This window comes from Narcine bancroftii, chromosome 4, assembly GCF_036971445.1.
Source record: "Narcine bancroftii isolate sNarBan1 chromosome 4, sNarBan1.hap1, whole genome shotgun sequence".
In the NCBI taxonomy this organism is placed as follows: domain Eukaryota; kingdom Metazoa; phylum Chordata; class Chondrichthyes; order Torpediniformes; family Narcinidae; genus Narcine; species Narcine bancroftii.
Genome location: NC_091472.1, coordinates 192123747 through 192150616, shown reverse-complemented (window position 1 = coordinate 192150616; position 26870 = coordinate 192123747). Strand labels below are relative to the sequence as shown.

The 26870-nt window shown below is 43.7% G+C and overlaps 1 protein-coding gene across 1 annotated transcript; it reads right to left on the bottom strand.

The window, feature by feature from the left end:
* Positions 1 to 5622: 5622 nt before the first annotated feature.
* On the bottom strand, positions 5623 to 17072 carry mtfp1 (mitochondrial fission process 1). The gene is made up of 4 exons (XM_069933408.1): positions 16762 to 17072; positions 10022 to 10149; positions 6887 to 7119; positions 5623 to 5782 (listed from the first exon to the last, which is right to left on the bottom strand). The coding sequence occupies exons 1-4, from the start codon at positions 16832 to 16834 to the stop codon at positions 5713 to 5715; spliced, it is 504 nt and encodes a 167-aa protein (XP_069789509.1). The 5' UTR covers positions 16835 to 17072; the 3' UTR covers positions 5623 to 5712.
* Between the last annotated feature and the right edge of the window lie 9798 nt (positions 17073 to 26870).

The following is a 26870-nucleotide window of genomic DNA, read 5'->3' as shown; positions in this document are numbered from 1 at the left end:
CAAATTTGGCCTCACCAATGCTTTGTACAATTTCATCATAACATCCCAACTCTTGAATTCAATACTCCGATTTATGAAGGCCAACATTCCAAATGCCTTCTTCACCACTCTATCCACCTGAATATCAACTTTGAGGGTACTATTTACCATAACTCCTAAATCCCTTTGTTGCTCTGCACTCCTCAATTGACTACCATTCAATGTATATGACCTATTTTGAGAGTAGATCTCTCGAATAACTGAGAAAGATGGTGTTAGAAAAACTTAGATTGGAGGGAGAGAGAGAACTGGAAGTTGGAGGGAGAGAGAGAGGTGGAAAACTTAGATGAGAGGAACTGAAAGGCGGAGACAGTTTGAGGAAGAGTTAGCAAAACTTGGAGTGGAGGAAGCCAGGAGACAAAAAATTTGAGAGAGAAGTTGATATTTTGAAAAACTCGGTGAAAGTTATAGCTGGTTTTGATGTGTTAAATGCAAAGCTTAAATTAAAGCCAAGTGAAAATTTTCAAAAGGAACAAAATTTTGCTACATTTGCAGACAATTATCACAATGTGAAATTTGTGCCTAAATTACTTTTTCAAAAAGGAAACACGAAATACCAAAATAAGGTAGAAAATAGATGGGGCAAACCTTTTGAATCATTTTGTAATTATTGCAAGAGAGCTGGACATGTCATGCTAAGTGGATTTTTTTTTCTTGAAAAGGGAACAGGAAAATAGCACCAGATGCTTGTATTAAAAGTGGTGAGATACAGGTAAGTGGAAAAAGAATTGCTGGTAAAGTTAGGAAGGAATTTGAATCTTTTGTATCAGGCGATAAGGTTGCCTCTGCAATAAAGTATCCAATTAAGGTTGAACCTAAAAGGGATACTGTTGCCAGCGAGATTGTTGAACAATCTGATGTAAATTTTTTAAAATCTTGCCAGTGGTGAAAATACTGGACAAAGTGATTTAAAAGCTTGCAAGATACAGCAGCAGAAAGAAGCAGATGGTCAAGTCCAGAAAGAAACGAGCTGTGAGATAAAACAAGAAAAAAAGTTGTCAGTTGCAGATGCAAACAGATTGTGAGATAAAAGAGATGAGCCGCGATGGGTCACCAGTCACTTTAAATATTTCTTTAAGTCAGAATTCTGATTTTAAACAAGTAGTGATGATGAACAGCCATTGGAAAAGGATTTTTTTTTTCAGAATTCAGGGTAAAACTGATAGAAAAACAGAGTGAAGATAGTGATCTTGCTGAGGTTACTCTCTCTGGTGAAGCTAAGAAAGGGCCAGTTGGATAGTATTCCAAAGGAGGCTTATTAATGAGAAAATATAGGTTATGTGAGATTATTGCCAATGAAGAATCGGCAGTGGTTCCCAGAGCCTATGGAGATGAGATTTTGAACATGGCTCATGAAGCTCTTTCAGGTGGGGTATCTTGGAGTAAACTACCAACAAAATTATGAAACCGTTTTACTGGCCTAATTTTTTAAAAAAAGATGTGAAGATATTTTGTAAGACTGGTCACACTTGTTGAACAGTGGGGAAACCACAGAGGCATCTTTAAAGAGTTCAGTTTGGAGTTTACAGAAGTCAAAACCCTGTGACACAGGGGTTGAAACCTTGTGAAAGACAGGGTTAAGTTACAGTAATCAGAATTGGTGGTATGTGTTACTCCTGGGAAATGGGGAACACAGAATCAGTGGCTGTTGAATTAATGAAGACCACTTTATTGTCCCTTTGGAAAAGAGGACAGAATTCTACTGGGTCTATTTCTGTGTTTGGCCACTTCATTTAACCCTTGTCTGGTTTGTGACTTAATCATGGAAGGAAATAATCACACTGTGAGTAATAAGGCCTGAAGGTATAATGGTTAAAAGCACTTTATAATTGTTTCTGAACAGAGAATTTAAGACCTTCAAGCAAGAATAAAATGAGGTTGAACTTTTTAAAGATTGACTTTTCAGAGTGGGACTTTAATTATAAACACACACTTACATTTGCACATAATGGGGATGTTTAGAGATAAGTAAGAAATGTTATTAATAGTTTCAGAAAGACTTTTTTTGTATTTACTACTGTCTGGTGAATTTTCCATTACTGTTCCTGTGTTAGTGCTAACAAAGTCCCTTTAGTCCCAAACATAATTAAAAGGGTTGTTAGTTCATAACAGTGGAAAGATCCAAAGCAATGGTGAAGTAAAAGGGTGAGGAGGTGGTGAAGGAAAAAGGTAGCAGTCCAAACCTTCAGTCTTGTTATTATTCAGTTTGCTGCAAAGTTTAATGAAGAAGCCAGTGCAGTAATTTTCTGACCAAACTTAGGGTGGCAGAAGTGAGCAAAATAAACGGCGACAAGTCATTCTCGCAAGATCTGATCTTGGTGGTCACTTTCCCTTCCCACCCCGCTCAGCACCACCATAAGCCCCCCCCCCACCCCAACTCAACACTGCCACTAAAGCCCCCCAGCACCATTTTATGGGGGAGATGGGGACACTCAGGATGTGGCCTGGAGGCCAAGGGGACAGCAGCCTGAAGACGTTTGGGAACCACTGACCTATAGCAATACCATGGCTCAGCTTCAGAGCAGTGTGCACCTCACCTGCACCCTACCAAGTGATGTCTGCAGCAGCAACCAGGCATGGAGTGGAGTCTGGGGCTAGCATAAGGCAGAGAGGGTGAGTGTCCTCTGTGCTGGTGCTAAATACAGGGCTCTAGCCAATAAGGACGATGAACCAGCCAATGGCAAGGTGTGCACTGACCACTGGCATTCTACTTTTAGTTTGTAACATTGTCTATAACTTTGAGTGGAACAAAGAATACACCACCTACTGACAGGTGGTGCAGCTTCCAAAGGAGTTTCAGATGGGGAGGCCACGTGACCACCAGCAGTAGGCAGGGAGCCTCCCCCACACACTCAACAGTCACCAACAGCCACCAACAGCCCATTGCCTGTGTATTCTTCATCCTCAGGGCCCCTTGCTGTTCAGCCGCTGTTATGGATACTATCCTGTGCGTTTCCTCCTCTGTTTCTCCTTCTCAAACCGGGGTGGGGGGGGGGGGAGGGGAGTGTTTTTCCCATTTTCTGGTTCCCTGAGCCAGCCCTTTGCTTCTAATCTTCAACTCCCTGTGACTGCAGCCAATCATGGACACCGCCACCTTGGGCGCAGACCCGGTGGTTGCAGAATTTGTAATTAAATGAATGACGTCCCCATTGACAGGCCATTTAAAATCTTGCATGGAGCTGACGGAAGTTGAACTGGACAGTTGGACCCCGCGAGAGCACTGTGTCTCCACTCTCTGCTCTCAGCAGGTCCACATTTTCTCCACCACCTTCCCACCAATGCAAATAATAATTGTTTATTCCACTTGTGAATCAGCTTTTTATTATGATCAATTTTATTATTACAGAGCTGAGGTACACTTGCATCTTCAAGTTTATGCTGGCAGTAGTTGTAATTTCAGGGACTCGAAACATGGTCCAATTATAACAGCAGCTTTAGGTCATCAAATTTTGTAATTATGAGAAAAAAAATACTTATTTTAAAAACTTTGGGTGCAGACATTCAAACTTCCACTGTACAGGGGTCAAAAGTTGGTTATACTTTCCAGTCACTGGGCAGTCACAAGTACTAAATGTTTTGAATTCAACTACTGACTTTTTCCACTCGCTGTCCTTTTGTACACATTATATAATGAACATGTGTTCATCCAAACCTGATGTGAAGGGAGTCCTGATTCAAGTTTTTAATGAAATGAGGCAGTCTAGAATAGTAACAATACAGTTAGAAAATCAAAACTTTTAGTTCTGTAACTGAACCAGACGGTGCTGCCTTCAGGTGACTCGAACTTGGGTCATTTCTGAGCCTGGGAGTCTTTCCAGGAATTATTGCAAGGTAGGAAGATTTCTTCTTGGGATAATGGTTCATTGTATTAAGCTTTTTTAAAAAAAAAAATCTGCTCTCTTTGGCACCAACTTAAGCACTTGTCATATCTAAGACCATAAAAACTCAAACTCCAAGACTAGAGCTTTTCCAAGGACAGATATTGATTAGTGCAATGTACATTTAGACCAAGACAACATCCTAAGCTACACCAATAAATAGATGCTGGTGCATCTAAATATACCTTTGGTAGGAAAGTAAATGTCCTCAATTAAACAGGATAGACATTATCATAAGTTCAAATCAACCTTTGGCTGGTTGCAGTTTGACAGTAAATACATTTTTCATCCCAACTGCTCATAAGCGATGCCTCTTGACAGAGCTGCTGCTCAGATCCATGTCCGATTTCCCTAAGGAAGGGAGATGTTACAGAGCAAATGTCTCTGATGATCTGCAGGCATGAAGGATTATTTCTTGCAATTGTATTGTGTGAAGGCCAAGCTTGTTCCTCTCATCCACCCATACAGAAGGCAAAGTAGGATTTCGAACCATTCAATTCCTTTTGCACCATTTTCAATTTAAATTATTAAATTGTGCAGCGTTAAGTGGTTATCTATTGTTAGTACAGTTGAAAGCTCATTTTTCAGCAAACCTTGTGAAAGTCACTTCCCCATTTAAAGCAATTCACAGACTTTGTGCAGTCTAATCGATGAAGATTGCACAAAAGCACACACCTGCATTTCCAGGGATCAAAAGGCCCTTTCAGGTGGACCAAATGACCCTGTGTAAAGGTGAAGATTATACCCCCTTGTGGCTAAATACTTACCTACCTGAATGTGCTGAGAGCACCTCCAAGGTGCCGATGCCAACCCTCCTCGGGGAGGGATAATCAGCAGAGCACTCACTTGAATGTACGGCCGTCGGGGCAGGGGAGGTCTGTGGGGGCTGTCGGGGCAGGGGTGGCCAGTGCAGGCTGTGACAGCCCGGCTGGCCGCTCCAGCACCTCACTGGGCACTTCAGTCTTCGGGGCCGCTCTCTGCGGCTCAAAATGTGGCAGAGCAATGGCGGTCTTCCCTACCCATAATCCCCCATGCAGCTGGAACTGTTCTGGGAAACACAGAGCGGTTCCACTGCCATTGTTATGCCACATATTTATGACAGGTGGTGCTGTGGCACCAGTCGCCCCGCCTCCATCGGATCCGAAGGGCACTATGAGGCGCCGCTCAATGTGAATGGGAAGCTGGAGCGGCCTTTTAGGGCTGCTGTCTGAAAGGTGAGTTCTTAGTATTCAATCAGCTCCTGTCGTTGGCCTTGAGGCAGAGGGTTCACCTGAAATGGCCTAAAGTTGACGCCTGCAACTGCTTCCTTCTTTTACTTTAGAGAATTGACACACATGACTTACAGCCCAGGTAGGGGTGTCAGACAAGTGAAGATTGTATAAAAGTTTGAACTGGAAATTTGGCAAATGAAATAAAATTTTGGAAATTATTTATGCTTATTTAAGTAGCTAAAAGAATTCAAATCTACATGCTATTTTGATTGCTATACAAATATATTACCTTAACTATGCAGAATGAGGTATTCTATTTAACAATCTGGTGGCAGTTATTCAAAGTAAATGTTGGAAAGGCACATCTCTCTCTACTTTGGTAACAGACTTTCAAAATATAAATAAACACCAGGCTCTGGATAATAAAAGTGGGGCTTCACCTCACGCCCACATTTTGAAAAGTGAAGACAAGTCTCCAGAGTTGGAGAACACATATTATTGTTTCTCAATGTAATTTAAAGCTACTGAGTGTATCAACCTTGCAGTTAAAATTCCCCTATTGTATAAATTCCAGTTGCCTTTTGCTATGGCTTGTGACTGTGTTCTGTTCTGTACAACTTTCTTAATGTAGAATCCAAAAAAAAATCCACTGACCTGCAAGGAGTAAGAGGAGAGTATTAATAAACTGGAAGAATCCTGGATGTGGAGAGACACCGGTTTCAAGTTGTACACCATTCCAATTGTCTGATTTATCAAATTCAGAATCACGATTTATTTTCATGAACAAGTCATGAAATTTAGTGTTTTGCAGCAGCGTCAAAATGTAAACATTCATTTCACCTTGGTGAATTTTACCTTTATATTTTCTTGCAACATAGTTGGCCACTTGGCCCATCAATTCTATGCAGACTCAGCTCAATCCCCTTCTCCCACTAATTACTCTGTCATTCATTCTCTTCCACTTGCCCACCAACCTTTGCTCTGGGGTGTTCTGTCACTCACTTACACCAGGAGCCTGAGACATGTCCCCACTACCCTTATCAATTTTTATAGCTGCACCCTGTCTGGATGCATCAGCTTGGAATGGAAACAGCTCAGTTCAAGACTGCAAGAGATTGCAGAGTTGTGAACCCCGCTTAGAACGTTACGTAAACCAACCTCCCATCTGTCGACCTCAGTTTGTGCTTCTCAATCCCTCAAGGAAAGAGCCATCCTACACTCCTCTCCCTTCCTGTCCCCAAAGAATGAGGTGCTGTATGTTTTCAGTTTCTTCTTTGCTGTTATTAGAATCTCGACAGACCTCCCCTTAATCACATCCTGATACCCTGGTACTATTTTAACTGCACTTTTTCTCTTTAACATTGTACGCTAAACTATCATTTTATTTTGTGCTAAAGAATTGGTTGAAATGTCTGGATAGCTTTGCAACATCTCAATAAATGTGGCAATATTTCTATTTAGGAGAAAGACAAAATAAAACAGTCTACATGTAAACCCATATTAATAGCATCCTATTGTGTCCTCTTCAATTCCATAATCAGTTCATTTTTTAAAAAAAAGTTTTCAAAACTCTATTTTGAAAGTTAGAAAGAGTAACACAAACTAGGGGCGAGGAGGAGAATAGAAATTACTTGAGGTTGGAAATGCTACAGAAAACTGATCATTGTTTAGAAACATCAGGAATCTCACTTCATTGTCAAAGACATATTTTTTTCTTTTGATTCTTGTACAACCGTGTTCCCCAAGTCGAGGACTTACCTATCAATGGGAGTTATAATGACTGGAATGGCCGAGAGGCCAATGACAGTGGTTGTCCACTTTCTCATGGGCAGTGGCCACCTTGTCGTTCTCCCAAGTAGGAAAAGGGAAGCTGCACACAATCGATTGATGGTGAATCCTGGAACGGCAACGGACGCCAAAGCCTGCCAGATAAAAGTATCCACCACTTCTGCACCAACCTTCATAGTTTTTCCAGGTCCATCTCCATGAGCCTGGGGAGGGGTAGGATGAGGATGATTAGGATCAGGAGTACTACCAAAACGTAGGCCAAAACAGAGAATGCTCTATTTACAATGATTAAGATTCTGTCCTACATCATAATTTAATTGTGCTACAGAAAATGACTAAGCATTAATTTATACCTCTGATGAATGGTTTCTCTTCTTGCTTTCTCCCTTTGGAATATTGACTCACCAATTGTTCAGTTCCCCATTAATAATCTTCCCCCCCCCCCCCGCCTGCCCAAGATTATCTCCCTCCATTGATAGTGTTCTTGTTGAGAGGTTATGTGCCTATGAATAGTCAAGACATTCAGTTCCTTTGTATACTATCCTGCTCCTCTAACAAGCTCCTCAGGTCGCTTTCTGACTTGGGGCCCAAACGAGGAGAGCTTGCGAGCAGTATGTTCAAATTAATTTGATGCTCATGATGTTTAGCAAGGTGTTGCATGGCAGTTGTGCAGAATCTCCAGCATCAATTATTTAATCAGTTAAGGACATTGTGAGGTGGACAGTTCAAAGTGACCGTACCCATATCCTGGCTCCCTCCACTCCTGAAGTCTGGTGCTTTTATAAATTTCCTTCCATTATTAAAATCTGACAATGGTACAACCTATTGCTGTGAAAAACTGCAAATATTTTGGTATATGGTGAAAACATAGAGTTACAGAAATCATTGTTCATGACTTTTCTCATCTAAATAATTAGATAATTTCTCATCTAAATAATTGGATGAAATAAAAATTATTAGGACGATCACATAAACTACACCATTTCATGACTACATTCAAAATGTTTAAATGTTTCAATGAAGTCTTTGCATTTAGAAAATAATTAATTTTTCATATTGTGGCCGTGGGGAGAGGAACTGGAAGATTCAGAGATTGCTCCTTGTACATTGACAATCTCACCAAGTCAAGCAGCATCAATGGAATAAAAAGATCAACATTTCGGACTGGAAACCTTCCATGAAACACTTCATCAGCCAAAATACTGACTATTCTTTTTCTCCCACTGATGGTCTCGACCTGCTGAGTTCCTCCAAAAGATTCTTTCTTGCTCCAGGTTCCAGCATTGCTGATCCCATCATTGAAAGTATCTTCTTGTTGTCACAAGCAAATGCAGACACATCCTTCAACTGTTCCCCTACCCGCTACTGTAGGATCTTACTCTCCATTTTTTTAAAAATCCAGATGGGTGAGCAATTTTTTTTCCTCAACCTTGCGGCTTAGAAGTATACTTTTTTCTCTAAGGCAATTCCTCTGCCTTGTTTCTGTTCCATTTATGAGAGTTCTGAAGTAGCCACTGAAGCTATTTGCACTCAGAGTAGCTGGTGGTTAGGTTGGGATGAGGTGTATTCCTTGCACCATTTATCCTGGGCTTCTCTGTATTCTTGATCAATGGATAAGGATTTCCATGTCACAGCAAACCCTCCATCCCCGATGAGAAGTCATTGGCCTGGGATTACCAACGCACTTGTTCCTGAAATAGCTGTAGTTCGATAATTCTCTTCTGGGCTACTGTGCCATCCTCTCCGGCTCCCCGGAGGGTTGGCACTGGTGTCATCTGCTCACGGGCCGCTGGAGATCTGATCACTTGAAGAGGAAGAGGAGCTTTAGTCCAAGGCTCCAATGTCAAGGTAGCCCCAACTTTCTCTGATATTTTTATTTAAAACTTTCACAACTGTTTTCTTACTTGCCTGTGTTTTCCCCTTCTTTGAAGCCATGATTTAAAAAAAACTTTGCAGGTAAGTTCCAAAAGCTTTATTAATCCTTTAAAATTTTGAAATAACTTTTTTAAAGTCGGGTATTGATTAATTCTCCCAGGAGAGGCGTATCTTCACGTCCCTCGCTCATGCCATCACACCACCTCCCACCCCCGACTTGATGTGGACCTGATTCCTGCTGGGCTACTTCAATGTCACGGTCAGAAATTATGTAATTTACCAGCGAGATGTGATCACCAGGCAAGATAAGTTAACTTGTGAAACACGAAAGTCCGCAGATGCTGTGACTGTGGTCGAAGTACAGAAATGGTGGAGGAACTCAGCCGGTCTTGGTTAGCCTGGAGTGGAAACTCCACCATAAGTTAAGGGAAAGGAAATGGAGATCTGCAAGCCAAGATCCAACAGAAAACATCTGACCGAAAGAACTAAATAGTAGGTGGAAAGAAAGCAAGAGTCCCTGAAACCTACTGAAACAGAGCCATACATGAAACACAATAGAGAAAACCTACCGGGGACATCTACCACCTAAATTAACGAAAGGAGAAGGAAATGAAAAGAATTGACTTAGTGGAATTTCTTGTTTATTTTTATTGAATGACAACATTGTTTGACTGGTTTAATGTGTCTTAGATTTTGTACTTTAAATGAATGGGGTGGGGAGGTAGGGAGGGTGGGATGGGAGGAGGGAGGGGTGGGAGAAAATGACATTGTATATATTTGAAAAGGAAAATGTATGTATCTTGGTCAGTGTGGTTTATGGTGTGAAAAATAAAAAATGTAAAAAAAATAAAAACTTACTGAAACAAATGGGATTTACTGTGATGCAGTTTAGGGACAGTTTGCACTATGTGAAACAGTAAGTCTGCACCCAGCAGCTGTGTATCTTGTTGTTCATTCAAGTGGCACTTAAGCAAGAGACTGCTGAACAAAGGTAGCAGCCTTCCTAATTTAAAATAGCATGGTGATGGAATATAATAAGCAGAACAGTGGACACATGAGAGGCTGCAGACACTGGAATCTGGGGCTTCAAGCAATATGCTGAAAGAAATCAATATGCTGAAGGAAGTGGCATCAGTGGGAGAAACAGAATGGACAACATTTTTGGGGTCAGAACCCTTCATCAAAACAAGAGTTGCTCGGCATGTTAGACTGCGCAGAGCCAGAACTTACAGCAGCTGCTTTCTTTCCCTTGTCCACTGCATCAGCTGTCACATATGCAGTTGATATCCCATAAGTGGCCCAAACCAGACCCACGGGTACCAGTGCTCGGAACGCTTCACCAACTTCATTAGCATATCCTTAAACAATCAGAGAGAAGACGGTAAGTATTTTTTTCCTGCAATGAACAGTTATGTGTGTCCAATTGAATGCATTTTGCTTTCCTAGAGTTGTACAGCGCAGAAACAGGCCGCTCAGCCCACCATATTGGCGCAGACTGTCATGCCTCTATGCCTTGCTCATTTAATTATCTGACCAGCTGACTCTTACAATTCCTATCTCCACCACCTTCCTTTGGCAGACCATTCTAAATATCAACTACCTGTGTGAAAACTTTACCCGCAGATCTTCTTTGCACCCCCTCCCTCTCATCTTAAACCTACACACACTGATGTTAGACAGATCCATGAAGTGAAACCTCTCAGCTGCCTCACTCAAGGGGAAAACAGACTCAGCCCCTCCTTGTGTCTCCCTTTGTTTAAAGATGATCAATTTACAATCTCTCTGTAAAGCAAGTCCAACCTGCTCTACATGCACTTGTAATTGTCAGGTACCCTGAGTAAGGTGATGAGTTCACTGTTGTGCAATGCCTGCTGCAATCGGAAAATTAGCAGGTTGACTGTGAAGGTGTCTCTTCCTACCCATCTAGATACAAAAGTTGCAACTTCTAGCAAATAAACTTCATCATAAAGCAAGCGGCAGTTTTGGGGAAGATGAGCAAAGTGACACAAACCACTTCCAATCCTTTGCTTGTTTAGGAAGACAATTCTTATTTATGTTTCTATGAGCACTTTTGCATAAATCTTTGGTGCTGTTTTTTGGGCCAAGATATACTGTGCCTCAAATGGACAGGGCAGAAATTCAGGCAGCCCAGTGTACATGTGTAGCGATATCATCCACTAAGGGCACAATTTTCTCTACCACACAAAATTGTCATTTTTTTTGGAGGGATTGTCTAAATAGAAACAGTATGAAAGGAGAAAAAAAATTACAGTTGCTATAATTCTAAAATAAAAGCAGAAATTGCTTGAAATATTCAGCAGGCCTTGAGAGAGCATTAAGCAAATGAATCCCTCTCCATTCACAGAGCCATTCCCCCCTCCACTTGTTTGCTGGTGTGCCCTCCCTCCCTATTACTTCCTGCTTGTGGTCTGTGCTTCTCCTCTTCCCATACTCCACATTGGGTTCAAGCACCTGACTACATTTTGCTCACGCCTTGATGGATTCAAGGCCGAAACGTTATCTTTGCTACGTAAAGAACACTGTTTGACCCGCCGAGTGGCTTGGCAATCATGGTGTCTGCAGATTTTTGTTCTTGTTTTACTCAAATTAATGACGTGTAATTTGGGTTACTTTTTCTACTTCAACACTCCATTCTGTTGTTTGAGGTGCTAAATATTAAACAGATCAAGAATGTACACTCCTAATTATTACAAAAGCAGCCTCGAAAAGAGGGAGTTCATAAAGCAAGACATAAATGGGAGGTAGATTTAATTAAGCAAATAGATGAACGTAGATGGATTCCGATATGTAGAGAGAGTATGAAAAGTACAATAAATGTGAGATATTGGTTCAATATAATTTTATTCATTAGTTATAGTTAATACCACAAAAGTTATATAATATGAATTATGTTTTAGATGTGGACAAGACGTTGGTACTTTTTTTTGCATTTGACTTGGCAGTGTTCCACAATTAAACCTTTTTGGCTTGATTTGGGTAATTTATTAGAATGAATAACTGGAGTTGGATTCCCACAGAATCTAATGTTATTTTTACTGGGAGACATTAGAGGAATTAAACCTAAATTAAAATTGAATATGTACAAGTAAAATTTGTTCAAATAGACTTGGCAATAGCTAGAAAATGTATTGCAATAACTTGGAAGTCAGATACTGATTTGGGAATGGTTAGATGGCATGCAGAAGTTTGGAGTTGTATTTCACTTGAGAAAATAACTTATAGTTTAAGAGATAAATATCATACATTTTATGAAGTATGGAACCCCTATTTACAAACTGTTGATATTAAAAATTAGATGAGTCTCAAACATACTCTTTCTCCTATCGGTCTCTAATTAAAAAAAGTGTCGGAAAATGAAGTGCTCCTGTGGTGGTTTTCTTGTCCCTTTTTCTTTTTCTCCTTTTTTTTTAAGTTCGTCAGAGTTTGGGGGAGGGGATTTAGAGGAGGTTTTTCTTTTTTTATGTACAAAATACCACATGTATTAAGTTTGAAATATTGTGATATGTTTTAGTGGTTTTATATTAAATAAAACGTAAAAAGAATGTACACTCCTTTATTTGAAGTAACTGGCTGAGAGTAAGAGTCAAATGAACAATTTTTGAGATCTACCACGACCCATCACAAGGGAAATTTAATCAAGTTCCGTAGAAATTTTCCGAAGAGAAATTGGTCAAATCATAAGAACAAATTATAACATGGGAAAGAGACGTAAAGTCCACTGTTCTTGCAAACAGCCAATATGACATAACAGTCCAAATAATCTCCACTGAAAAAAGACTAATAATAGATCTTCTGCACAGAATTTATTACACACTATCCTTTTAGACATTTACACTGGGTAATCTTAAAGTTATTTTATTATTTACCTCACAATGAATACAGTGAATGTTCACTGGATAATTATAATGCAGAAAGCCATTCAAACTATTTGTCTATTTCATTGTGCAACCAATTGGCACTTAAATGATCCCAAGTTATCCATTTTCCACTTGGAAATCTACACACTTACTGATTTCTTTGTGCAAAAAGCGCCAGAGTTTAATGTTAGATTTGCTTTTTATCAGGGTAATTTTCCAGATTTTATTTTGTTTTGTTTTAAAGATTATTTCTCATACATCTCACTTGAATTTTTTAAAAATTTGTTGCTGGGATGTGACTTTCACTGGCATTTATCATCCATCCTCAATTGCCACTGAGAAAATGGTACAATATCTGGAATCTCTAAAATGTACCCCCCAAAAAGTTGGATAAAATGTACATTTGGGGTTTGTATGAAAGAACCACAGATGAAAGTTACTGGACAGGGAATTCTAGCATTGAGAATAGCAGTAACATAGTTTCAAGTCAGGATAATGTGTGACCAGAAAAGGAATTTGCTAAAGTATTGTCCTTGCCCATGAAAGCAGTGAAGGTCATTAGAATAGTATGTGACTACGTCTAATTCACTTGTGAAATCTTATACTTACCTTACAAAATAATTATATTTTCTGCAGAACTGTAAGGAGATCTCTCAGTATAGATTCACAGATAAAATCTTCAAAATGGGTTACAAGTTAGTAAACAGTTAATAATCAATTTGTAAGGGGAATTACATTTTACAGGAGTGATAATGGAGTACCAAGGATTAAACTTGAGGCCACAAACAATATAGCAGGCTAAATTTGAAAAAAAAAAACAGCTAAGGGTAATTATAATAATTGCAGAAAACAAAGTGGGACGTATGTTTCCAAGAAACCTAGAAAAAATAATCCAGTGCATTTTGATCCACAATGCATCTAAGGTTAACCATTCATGCTTAATTATTAATGTGGTGGATCAGCTGTTCAGTTCCAGGGCTGCTTTTTCCCTGTGACTTCTGACATTAGGAATTACCTTCATGACTCTTCCATTGCTATATCCAGGACCTGGAGGACTGCTGGTATCTTGTTTCTCAGTGACTACAAATGGCTGCTGGAATAGGTGCATATTCAGACCAAAGCAAGGCTTCCTCTGGCAAAATATTTTGGCTATTAAGTTTAGTATTGCTGAATAATGATATTCATTAGCTAGCCATAACATATATAAAACTATTACAACTCTTGAAATCTCCTTCCTGTCGTCCTCAATGATGTAGCGATTGTGTGCAACTTGTTTCTCTAAGCCACCCACAGATTAAATTTTATCTGCTGTTTCACTGAGCGCACTATTTTCTCTAATCATTCATTTTTGGGCACTTCACATTTGACTACCTTCATAATTTGGTGCTGTTTGCAAATTAAATGATGCTACATTGATAAGTGGTTTCATCAACTTTGGAGCACAGTGCTTTAATGTGAAGTGCTATAGCTTTGTAGCAATGAAGATATATTTGTAAGTGTGTTTACATACATAGATACACAGTCAGTTATGGCTTGCTTCATAAACAAAGATTTAGGAAGGGGGGCTGTCAACATCTGCTGCAGGCTTGCAGTGGCTGATGAGGCCAATGCAGGACAGATGTGCCCAGCCGCAGCAGCTGCAAGGGAAATTCTGGGATGGTCGAAGATGCGGGCATGTCCTTCAAGTCTGCACAATGGATTTTTAAGCGAAGTGCAGTGTGCACAGTACTGGCCCCATCCTTTACACCCGGGGTTTATCTGCTATAGCCTAGCAAGCTATTGCTAATGAGCCTCATCTGCCTGGGTTTGAAATCGGAGTTGTCCTCTTAGGCTAGTTGCCAACCAAGGCTAACAAGCCCACCCTACCTGTCCAGTTATATCACCAGACACTCAGTCGTGCCATGATGTAGCAAACTCAGTGAAAATGGGGGACACTGACAAAAATGTAGGAGAGGCCATTTGCAGTGATCTCCTGCCTGGGAAGCCAAACAGTGACCATGTGGCGATCACTACACTGAGAAAGGAGAAGCAATGCATTACATGTACACTTTCCTTTGGTGAGTAGGACATCAGGCCCAGACCTCAGCTGCCCTGAAACCATAGTGATAATAAGATTGTTGTCATACATATTGTGCAATGCATGTATGCGCTGAAATTCTAACCTGCTGCCATCAAACAGGCACTTGCAAAGAAAAACTATAAGAATAAACTAATTGAGAGACAATAAATACATTAGATAATATTCACAGTAATCCTAGCAGGTGACCTGCAATTTTGCAGACAGTGGGCACATTAACATTTGGATGGATATAGGGACAGGAAGGTTTGAGAAAGATATAGACCAAATGCAGGGAAATGGGGCAAGCTCAGAATGCCAACTTGGCCAGCATGGACCAGCATGGCCTATCCCATGAGGATTGAATCCACCCACAATGTTGTATACACACACACACACACACACACACACACACACACACACACACACACACACAGAGTAATATGTAATATTACAAGAAATTGCCTTCTGCCTGCAGTAAAGCAGATAAAATGTCACTTTTCTTTAGCTATTTTCAGGTGGAATTGCCTGGAGAATGCGGCTCCGGGTGTCTGCGAAGGGACGTTCAGGTGGCAGTGATGAAGGGGGTGTTCTGCCACCTGAAAGGTCCAAAGTGGGGAGAGGTGCCGCGGAGCAAACGCCGACTCCTGAGTCCGGGCAGGGGTGGCCATCTGACAGCCCCCCGGCATGGGACTGTGGGGATGGGGCGGCCGGCGGGGGATGTCAGGGGCCCAAAGTCCCACACTGGCCGCTCCAGCTTCGTTTCCCGTGCCAGGGGACTGTCAGGCAGCGGGGACTCCTGCCCCACATTGTCCCCAGTCTACAGTGGGGAGGGTAGGGGTCGGCAGCGGGGAGGGTAGGTGTCGGCAGCGGGGAGGGTAGGTGTCGGCAGCGGGGAGGGTAGGTGTCGGCAGCGGGGAGGGAAGGTGTCAGCGGGTCACCAGCTGACTGTCAACACCCCACTTACCTAACCCACCTTGGGGTGATATATTCTCTGGCTTGGAGCGCTCCCCATAGGCACCTGAAAGCTGCTTGCCGCTTTACCTTGCAGCTTTCAGGTGCCTATGGGGAGCGCTCCAAGCCAGAGAATATATCACCCCAAGGTGGGTTAGGTAAGTGCTCCTCGGGGCCGGGTTCTCCACTTTCAGGTGGCCACTCAACAGCCGCATTCGGATATTTTAGGTGGCTTTACATTCGGGTATTCTGGCCACCTAAAAACACCTTTTATTGCCCAGCACCCTTACACATATTTAAATCCATTGTCCAGTGAAAGGGCATTAGGCTGAAACATTAACAGCTTCCCTTTCCACAGATACTGTCCGACCTTTTTAAGTTTTTTCAAATGTAAATCACAAAAATCTGTAGACACCGTGGTTAAAGTGAAATCCCTACAAAATGCTGGAGAAACTCAGCCAGTCAAAGTGTCCTTTACATTGTAAAGGTGAAGCTGCATAACCGACCTTTCGAGCTTGAGCCAAGCTGTTTGATCAGCTGAGTTTCTTCCAGCATTTTGTGGGTTTTTAGGCACATTCTGTTTTCATTTCAACTCTTTGCTGAATATCCAAACTTCCAGGTTTTATTATCATTAGGTGGGGGGTGGAGGAACGTTGATCCTCAAATAAATGGGGAGGAGGGAGAAGATAGGGCGGCATATTTGATAGGTCCTGAACTTCCCAGGCTCATCTAGCCCTAAAACTCCACCCAACAAAAAAAACCAAGAAAACTGGGACCTCCAATCAACGTGCAAGTCGCAGAGGGGTGGTCTAACAAAATGCATTTACTTTTGGACAGCAGGCATGGTGAATGAATCTCTGTGTCGGGTTGGGACTCGCGTTGTGGGCAAGTTGCCGACAGTCTTTACTCATTACTCATCACGTCGATCCGAGCTGATGTCCCTGTGAACAGGATGTAACTCAAAGTCAGCGAGGGGACAGACGCGGGTGGGAATGTGAGGAGGGACGGGCACTGGCCGGGTCTCGGACTCTGCTCTCCCCTTCCCAGCCCGCGACCTTCGCTCGAAATGCGGCGTCTCTTACCAAGAAAGCGGACCCACGTGTCCCGGTAAATGTCCAACCTCTGCTCACCAGCCGCGGACGCTGGGCCGTCCATCCCGGTGCCGGCTCTGGGTCCCGTCTCAAAGGGAAGTGGGGCAAGGGTGGGACTTGGGAAAGATGCCGGCCCCGCTCTGGGTCCGTGCTTTCTTCCTCCTCCCCACGTCAGCTCCTCTCCGTCTCCAGTCCTGCCTCTTTACCGGCACGTCCTGCAGGATCAGCTGAGTCAGAGCGAGCGTTTGTAACCCGATGACATTGGGGATTGCCACGCTGCATTCGGCCCCCGCCCGCGATTCCGGAATGGAAGCACCCACCCTTCCTATTACAATGCACTATTAATCACGAACGGCCTCGATAAAAACGCACATAGAACAGTTGCAAAATATTAAGGCAGGAAACTGAATGCACCTTCGCGGGTTTCTTTTTGTTACGCTGTGTTTGCAATTAGTTGAAAAGTAATTCCTGCATCCGTCTCCATTCCACCTGTCACAAGATTCCTATATTAAGGGATTGCTTAAGGTGGTATGTGAGTGGGAAGGTTGTGTGGTGCACTGTTGGGCAGAATCAGACACACACACAAGGTCAAGACTGTACTACAGGCTTAAATCCACAAAGACTTCCATAGAGCCAGGCTGGCTGTAGCTGCAGTAACTCTTGAGTGAGACTTCGGGGCCCTGTGCAGGCTTATATCCCGGAGGGTGATTGACTGGATGGGGCTTGATCCATTCAGGTCAACTGATTGACAGCCGGCCAGGTGTTGTCCTGTTGGCTTGCACCCCTGCAGGTACAGAGGTTGCCCCCTGCAGCAGGCCGGTGGTGTATTCACCCCCTTCTTTAAAATTGTCCCGGGGTGGGGGGGGCAGTAACAATGAATCGTACCCACTATACAAAATACACTATTTACAGATTGAAACGATCTGGTGGCTGCCGGAGTCTCTGTGACCGTCATAGAACTGGCTCCTGGTCACTGGTCAGAGAGGAGGTGGGGGGGGGGGGGCGGAGGGGGGCTGGTGGCAAGGGTCTGAGTGACTGGTGAAAAGGGGCCGGGGTCGAGGTGTGAGAGTCATATTGGATGGGTGGGGGGGCGGGAGGTTCGTCCCCTAGGGCTGAAGCGGGCCCTTGGTGGTCAAGGAGGTCCTGTGCGCCCCATAGCTGCCTGGGGACGGGGATGTATGCCTGGCCGGTGTCATCCTGGGCTGAAGGATGCTGTGGAGTGGTGGGTGCTCCTGCTGGTGCCAGGTGCCTGGTTGAGATGGTGTCCTCCCTGCCGCTGCCGAACCTAATGTAGGCGTAGTTGTGGTTCGCATGAAGGAGGAAAATCTGCTCCACCCGGGCTTCGGCCGTACATGCTTATGCAGGAGCACCAGTCCCAGGGACGTGAGCTGACTTCCAGGGGAATGAAAACAGGCATTCATGAGGGGTATCATTGGTAGCCATACCCAGAAGTGACCTAATGGCATGGATCACCTCAGGCAGGGCGTCCTACCAGTATTCAACAGCCCACCCTTTTGAATTGAGGGCCAGGTGGACTGCTTTCCAGACCACCCCGTTTTCACGTTCCACTTGCCCATTACCTCTTGGGTTATAACTAGTCATGCAACTAGTTGCAATATTCCTCGTCGTCAGGTACTGGCGTGACTCGTCACTCATAAAGCTAGACCCCTGGTCGCTGTGGATGAAAGCGGGGTAGCCAAACATGGTGAAGAGCTGCTCCAGGGCCCTGATGATGGTGGCCGTGGAGGTGTCTGGGCAAAGGATAGCAAAAGGGAAGCGGGAGTACTCGTCCACTACCGTGAGGAAGTAGACGTTTCGGTTCATGGAAGGCAGGGGCCCTTTAAAATCCATGCCGAGGTGCTCGAAGAGCTGAGTGCCCTTTATGACATGGGCCTGCGGCAGACGGAAGAAGCGGGCCTCGGTCATCTCCCTGACATCCCTGATGGTATACGGCAGGTTCCGGGACTTAATGAAATGATACAACCTGGTGATGCCCGGATGGCAGAGGGACTCATGTAGCGCCTGCAGCTTGTTGTCGTATATAGACACACAGGTCCGAGAGAGGGCATCAGGGGAGTTGTTAAACTTTCCTGGGCGGTGTTGAATGTCGTAGCTGTAGGTTGCCAGCTTGACTCTCCAGCGCAAGATCTTGTTCTTGATCTTGCTCTTGTGGCCGGTGTTAAACATGAATGTCACGGCCCGCTGGCCAGCCAAGTAGTGGCGCCAGTGGCGGACCGCTTCCACAATTGCCTGGGCCTCATTTTCAATGGCGGAATGCCCTAGCTCGGAGCTTTGGAGGGTCCTAGAGAAGAAGGCGACGGGGCGCCCCCCCCCCCCCCCTTCGTTGAGATTAGCGGCGAGAGCTACATCAGAGGCATCGCTCTCCACGGCTTGCATCATGGCATCTGCGATGTTCTGCTTGATGTGCATGAATGCTGTCTGCCCCTCAGGTGGGAGTGGAAAAGTTGTAGCTTGGGCCAGTGGGCGGACCTTGTCCAAGAAGCAGGGAACCCACTGGGAGTAATAGGAGAATAAGCCAAGGCACCTGCAGAGGGCCTTTAGCGTGGGTGGAAGAGGTAAGTCCATTAATGGGCGCATCCGCTCTGGATCTGGGCCGATGACCCAATGGGCCATGATGTACCCCAGTATAGCAAGGCAGGTGATGCTGAACACGCACTTCTCCTTGTTGTAAGTGAGGTTCAGCTTCGCGGTCGTCTGGAGGAATTTCTCCAGGTTGACAATGTTCTCCTGCTGGTCACGGCCGCAGATAGTGATGTTATCCAGATATGGGAACGTCGCCTTCAGCATGTGCCGGTCTACCATGCGATCCATCTCCTGCTGGGAATCGGAGACCCCATTCGTGACCCCAAAGGGAACTCGGTGGAACTGGTACAGGAGCCCATCTGCCTCAAAGGCAGTGTAGGGCTTGTCCCTCGGGTGGATGGCGATTTGGTAATAAGCCAACTTTAGGTCAATCATGAAGAAACCCAGTAGCGGGCTATCTCATTGACCATGTCGGCTATCTTCGGCGGGGGTAGGAGTCCAGTTGGGTGTACCGGTTTATGGTCTGGCTGTAATCCACGAGGGGCGCTGAACTGCCAGCTGGCTTTGAGAGGCACACTTTAGCAAAGTGACCTTTCTTGTCACATCGGGAACAATACCGATTCCTAACTGGGCAGTTTTGGTGCGATCGTCGGTCTGACCCATAGTACTTACGGGGGCGCCGGGCGCCCGACGCAGCGGTGTTCTCTTCCCCAGCTTAGTCTAGGGCTGCAGCTGCCGTGCGAGGTGGCCACGAGAGAGCCTGGAATTGAAGGCTTCAATGTGCAGGGCTGCAGCTTCCAAGGTTCGGACCACTTCCACAATCTTGGCCAGGACGTAGATGCTATCTTCCAGAAGCTTCTGCCGGATGGCCTTTGAGTGTAGTCCTCAGACGAAGGCATCCCAGATCAGCCTCTTGACCTCCTCTGCACCTACCCCGGGTTCAGCCAGACACAGTTGGGCCAACTCTCGGCAGGTGCCCCAGGTAAGACTCAGCCATCTCCCTGGGTTGCTGTGCTCGGATATTGAGGAGGTACCGCATTCATGGGGAGCTTGTACAAGTCTCAAGTGTCCATTGCTTCTTTGTACTTGGAGCAGCCTTTGGTTGCCTGGAAAGCATGGGGACCCAGCTTTGATTGGAGTAGAGCAAGCTTCTTCTGATCTGAGTCCAGGATGCTGCCTGTATGCACCTCGATGATTGTTTCGACCGTGTGCCTCCAGATCTCGAAGCATGTCCAAGCTTTCAGGTGGCATGGGTCAACTTCGAAGCTACCTGCGCTCAGGAGTTTTTCCATAGCAGCCGTGGGAAAAAGTCTTTGTTGATTAAATTGTAGTGTGCTCTTATACAGAATCCGACACACACAAGGTAAATACTGTACAATAGGCTTTAATCAACAAAGACTTCCACAGAGGCTGGATGTTGCTGCAGTAACTCTGAGTGAGATTTGGAGGTCGGCGCAGGCTTATATCCCAGAGGGTGACTGACTCCCAATTGATCCATTCAGGTCAACTGATTGAGAGCCAGCCAGGTGTTCTCCTGTCCCCCTTACACTCCTGCAGGTACAGAGGTTGCCCCCTGCAGTAGGCTAGTGGTGTACTACCACAGGTTGAGAACCACTGCTCTAGACCCAATTATTACTGAAATATTTTGCTTATGAAACCGTGCACATAATGAATCAATTAGTCTCCCCATAGTTTTCCAGAGTAGAGTGCAGCTTGGGCAATGAACTTGATGGGTCTGTCAAATATACCAACAGTCATCAGCAAATAAACTGATCTTATGTTCCTCTTGGCCTATCTGAAATCCGTTAACGTCTGGATCCTGACAAATGGCCTCACCCAACAGCTCTGTTGCCAGTACAAACAGACTGGGAGATAGCGGGCATCCCCATCTGCTCGATCTTGTGAGTGGAATGGTGAAGAAATCTGCCCATTGGTTACAACTTTCACCTTGTGCGCATGATAATAGCGCCCTTATCCAATTAATAAAAGTTGGCCTTAGCCCTATTTTCTCCAGAACTTTAAATAAAAAGTCCCACTCTAATCTTTCAAAAGCCTTTTCTGCATTAAGAGCCATGGTGAGATCCCTCTCGTTTCTAGTTTGTGCCAGGTGCATTATGCTTAGTAGTCTGCCCATGTTATCTGCCGCCTGTCTTTTTGGTACAAAGCCCACTTGATCTTTATTAATTAGTTCTGGCAAATACTTTGCCAATCTATTTGCCTGGGCTTTGGTGATTGACTTATAGTTCATATTTAATAGTGAAATAAGTCTATAAGAAGACAACATTAATCTTTCTTTGAGATCGTCGTAATGATTGCTGTCAAGAAAGATTCCAGGCGTCTGAGTCTCTATTGCCTAGTCTATCACCTCCATGTGAAGAGCTATTAACAAATCTTTAAATTCCCTATAGAACTCAGGTGGAAACCCATCCTCTCCTAGAGACTGATTGGGTTGTAACAAGCCCAATGCACTCACTATTTCTTCTTCCGTGAAGGGACAGTCTAAGCCTTCCTGTCCTTCTAGGTTTGGCAACTCTATATTTGATAGGAACTCAGCCATTTTATTGGACCTCCCTTCCAATTCTGATTTATATAAACCTTCATAAAATTCCCAGAGGGTGTCATTGATTTCCTTTGGTTTGTAAGAGATCCTGCCATCTCCCCTTTGTATTGCATTGATCATTCTTGAGGTTTGTTTTGTTCTCAACTGCCATGTCAGGACCTTATGGGCTCTCTCCCCCAATTCATAATATTTTTGCCTGAACCGTAGTATGGCCTTTTTGATATTATTCGTTTGGAGCATATTATACTTCATCTTTTTGTTCGTTGGGACCCTGTATTGATATTCAGAGCCTGATTTTTGAAAGTCCTTTTCTAAACGAGCGACTTCTTGTTCCAATTCGCCAACCTCCCTCTCATATTCTTTCTTTATTGTTTTAGTATATCTAATTATTTGACCCCTTATGCTTTGAGGGTGTCCCATAAAAGAAATTTATCTGGGGTGTAGGTGCAGTTGGCCTCACAAAACAGATCTATCTGTGCTCTGATAAAGTTACAAAACTCCAGCTTCTTTAACAGTGATGCATTAAGAAGCTGCTTATCTGGCATCGTGATCTTGACTACTAAAGGCGAATGATCTGAGAGTAGCCTCACCGTGTACTTAGCTTACATGATCCTAGCCTCTATATGGGCTGAATCCAGGAAAAAAAATATATTCTAGGAGTCATGTTGCTTCTAGTAAAAGGAATAGTCCTTCTCCCTTGGATGCTTCCGCCTCCATACGTCTATCAGATTCAGCTCCTTCATACCACCAATAGTGGCACGTGCCACCTTTGTTTTCATTATTCTTTTTGTTGACTTATCCAAAACAGGATCCAGACAAAAATTAAAATCTCCCCCAATTAGAATATTCCCTTCTGCTTATGCCAATCTCAGGAAAATATCCTGCATACATTGTTTTGTCATCTATGTTGGGGACATATAAATTCATTAGGGTCCAAGACTCTGAGTATATTTGACAGTGTACCATTATGAATCTACCAGTTTTATCTGTTTCACACTCTGCACTCTTACTGGAACAATTTTCCCAATCAAAATTTCCACCCCCCTTGCTTTCGAACTGAACGAGGAGGCCAGCACCTGGCTCACCCACCCTCTCCTTAACTTTTGGTGATCTGGTTCTGTTAAATGAGTTTCTTGGAGGAAGGACAGGTCCACTCCCCTTTTCTTAATGTGTGCCAAGAATCTTTTTCTCTTGACCTGTCCATTCAGACCGTTAACATTGAAACGTGCAAATCTTATACTTTGAGCCATTGCTCCAGGGGTTGTTGTAACAGCATTTTCTTTGCGCCACTGTTGTCCTTATACCAGCCATTCATCCCCAAGTGCCCGAGCCACACCAGACCCCAAAGGATAAAAGCTAAAACCAAAATAATTAACCACACTAAAATTGAAAAGGAAGACACATATATAACTTAGGGCGACATGTTTCACTAATATGAGACAAGGACAATAACAAAGATGAAGGTAAAACTAACGTAACTAACCAAAAGAAAATAAAGAAAAATACAAGCACATTTTCAGTCATACACTTGCTCAGTCCCCTATCACCCTTCCATTGCAGCCTTTGACCCACACTATACCCACTACCCACCTTGTTCAGTGACCACCTCCCTTGGGTTGTCACCACCCCTGCCCCAACAGCAGGTTGTGCAATTCACATCCATCATCTCCTCCCTCAGTCTCCCATACTCCCAAACAAAAAAATACAGATGTAATGTTCACTACCGTTTGTCATAGCCTAATTTTTCATATCTTCTTTTTACTTAAACACCAGAATACATTACAGTTCACAATGAGTCCATATATCTCTGTGAATTAGTTCTCCTTTCGATTTTGGCTCTTTTTACCTACCAGTGTGGGTAAATCTGCCATTTATTGAGCTCTCTCAGGGTTTGTAATAAATCTCCTCACATGGGAGGGGGGGGGGGTACCAGACCTCTCTATTTCCAGCACCTCCTGCCGCTGTCCGATGGCCTGGGGTGATGTCTTCTTTAAGGACTGGGTCCTCCTGCTTAGCAGGCTGCTCACTTGAAGTGGCCATTCTTTAAGCGGGCTTCAAAGCAGCCCCACCATTTTCCTCACCATGAGGCTCCTCCATGTTGGTCTTCAGCTTCAAAGGCGCTCCTTTACCATTTTTTGATGTGGACTTTACTTTTTTTGTTATTTTTATGCTCTTGGCATGTTCCCGTGTCTTCTAATTGTATTCAGGTGATTCCTTTGTAAGTTTTCTTTCATTTAATTTTTGTTCCATCTTGGGAGTTCTGAGATTCTGCCTCCTCCCCTCTCTGCATCATATGACCTCCTCTCCAATTTATTCTTGTGAGCCCTCATTTACCACTTCAGATGGCAACTCATTTCACACTCCCACTACTGAGTGAAGAAGTTCCCCCTAATCCATTTCCCCTTTCTCCGCAATGCCATGTCCTCTCGTATTTCTCTCTCCTAAGTGGAAAGAGCCTACTCGCATTCACTGTCTACTCCCCTCATAATTTTGTAAACTATCAAATCTCCCCTTATTCTTCTGCACTCCAAGGAATAAAATCCTAATCTGATTAATCTTCCCCTGTAACTCAATTCCTGAAGACTTGGCACTCTTTCAATCTTACTAACATCCTTCCTGTTTTTAGGTGACCAGAACTGCACACAATACTCCAAATTTAGCCTCACCAATGTCTTATATAATTTTACCAATAACATCCCAACTCCTATACTCAATACAATGATTTATGAAGGCCAAGATGCCAAAAACTCTCTTTTCAACCCTGTCTCTCTGGAACACCACTTTCAGGAAATTATGTATTTTTTTTCCCAGATCCATTTGTTCCTCTGCACTCCTCAGTGCCCTACCATTGGCCGTGTATTCCCTACCATTGGCCGTGTATTTCCTACCTTGGATTGTCCTTCCAAAATGCATCACCTCACACTTGTCTGCATTAAATTCCACCTGCCATTTTCTGGCTAATTTTTCCAGCTGGTCCAGATGCCTCTGCAAGCTTTGAAAGCCTTCTTCGCTGTCCACAATGCCTCCAATCTTTGTGTCATCAGGAAACTTGTCGATTCAATTACCACATTATCATCTCGATCATTGACCATTGTTTTTTGTTGTCTATATCAATGATCGAGATGATAATGTGGTAATGCAGGCCTTCAGACTAAGAAGCAACCATCCACCATTACTCTGTCTTCTCCCATTCAGCCAACTGAGGAATCCAATTTACAACCTCTCCATGGATACCTAGTGTGTGAACCTTCTGAACTAACCCCCACGTGGAACCTTGTCCAAGGCCTTACTAAAGTCCATGTAGACAACATCCACAGATTTTCCTTTTATAGGTTACCAAACTTTTATAGAGTTTGGTAACCTCCTCAAACTCTGTAAGATTCATTAAACACAACCTACTACACATGCTGACTATCTTTAATCAGTCCTTAGCTGTCCAAATACTTGTATATCAATCTCTCAGAACACCTTCTGGTTTATTTTTGAAGCCTTTTTTAAACAACTGAACAACATGTTCTACCGTCCAATCCTCTGGCTAAGGACATTTTAAATATTTATGCCAGGGCCTCTGCAACTTCTGTCCGGGGGATTTATCTACCTTTATTTGCTGTAAGGCAACAGGCACATCCTCCTCCTTAATCTCTATTTATTCTATGGCACTACTGCTTGTTTCCCTTCCTTCCCTATACACCATGCCAGTTTCCTGAGTAAATACTGATGCAAAAAAAAACTGTTCAAGATCTCCATCTCATGAGACTCCACAAATAGACAATCACTCTGATCTTATAAGAGATCAATTTTGTCTTATTATCCTTTTACTCTAAAGGAGCCCTTCTTGCCCTCAGCACCCTCTCTAATCTCTGGGGGAGTAGTGGACTGGTGTTGGGATCCAGAAAGGGGAGAACACCCCGACACCCAGCTGCTGAGATAGAGAAGCCTGGGAGACAACCCTACAGGGGACATGACCACTGCAGCGGATCAGCAAGAGGTTCAGGACCCACAAAGGCTGCGGGCTTCTGGCATCTTGCAGTCAAAGGCTGCAAACCAGGGTGTGGGTTGTTAGAGACTGGCTTATGAGAATCAGGTAACAGTATTGGGATTAGAAAGGGGTGCTGAGGGCAAGAAGGGCTCCTTCAGAGTAAAACGATAGTAAGAGACAAAATTGGTCTCCTAGAAGATCAGAGTGGTTGTCTATCTCAGCAGCTGAGTGTGGGGGTGTTCTCCCCTTTCTGGCTCCCTACACCAGTCCACTACTCCCCCAGAGTCTGCGACCCCTTTTGGTCCACTGTCAAGCACAGACATGGACATCTTGGGCACAGATCTACATGGTTACAAGATATTCAAAAAAATGCCATCTCAATCGGTGCTTCCTACATTTCCCTCATGAGGTTTCTCCTTCACTGATCCATTTATTATCCATAAGTTAGTTCACAAACACCCACCTCCAAAAACCACAACAGTGTACATGTCCTCACTTCCACCCCTGCAATTTCTACATTTAACCATTGTCACATGCCCTTTCCACCACTTTGCTATCTCTAAACATATCCTCCGCTTTTGGCATCATTCCCATTCCCACTACTGCAGGAACCTCACCCAACACCTAACCTTTTCCCTCTTCCCAAACAAACATTCCAGAAAAATCAATGGGATTTATTTTGACACATTGTAATCTCTTTACGTTGAGGAGACCAAACGCAGACTGCGTGATGGCTTGTAGAAGACCAGGTCCATTGCTGTGACTGTGTTATTACCTGTGATTTTAATTCTCCATACCTCCTTCTGATCTCTCTGCCTTCCTGCACTGCCATGTTGTGATGAAGATCTACCTAATTTTTTAGGAAAAGTGCCCAGAAATTTAAATGATACTTCCATTGGAACAATATAAACATCAATTTGGAAAGTATTGGGTGGATAAGTTGAAGTAGCCTGACAGACATTTTCTTTCACAGCTACTGAAGTTGAAATATAAACATAAATGCACGACAGCAGATGC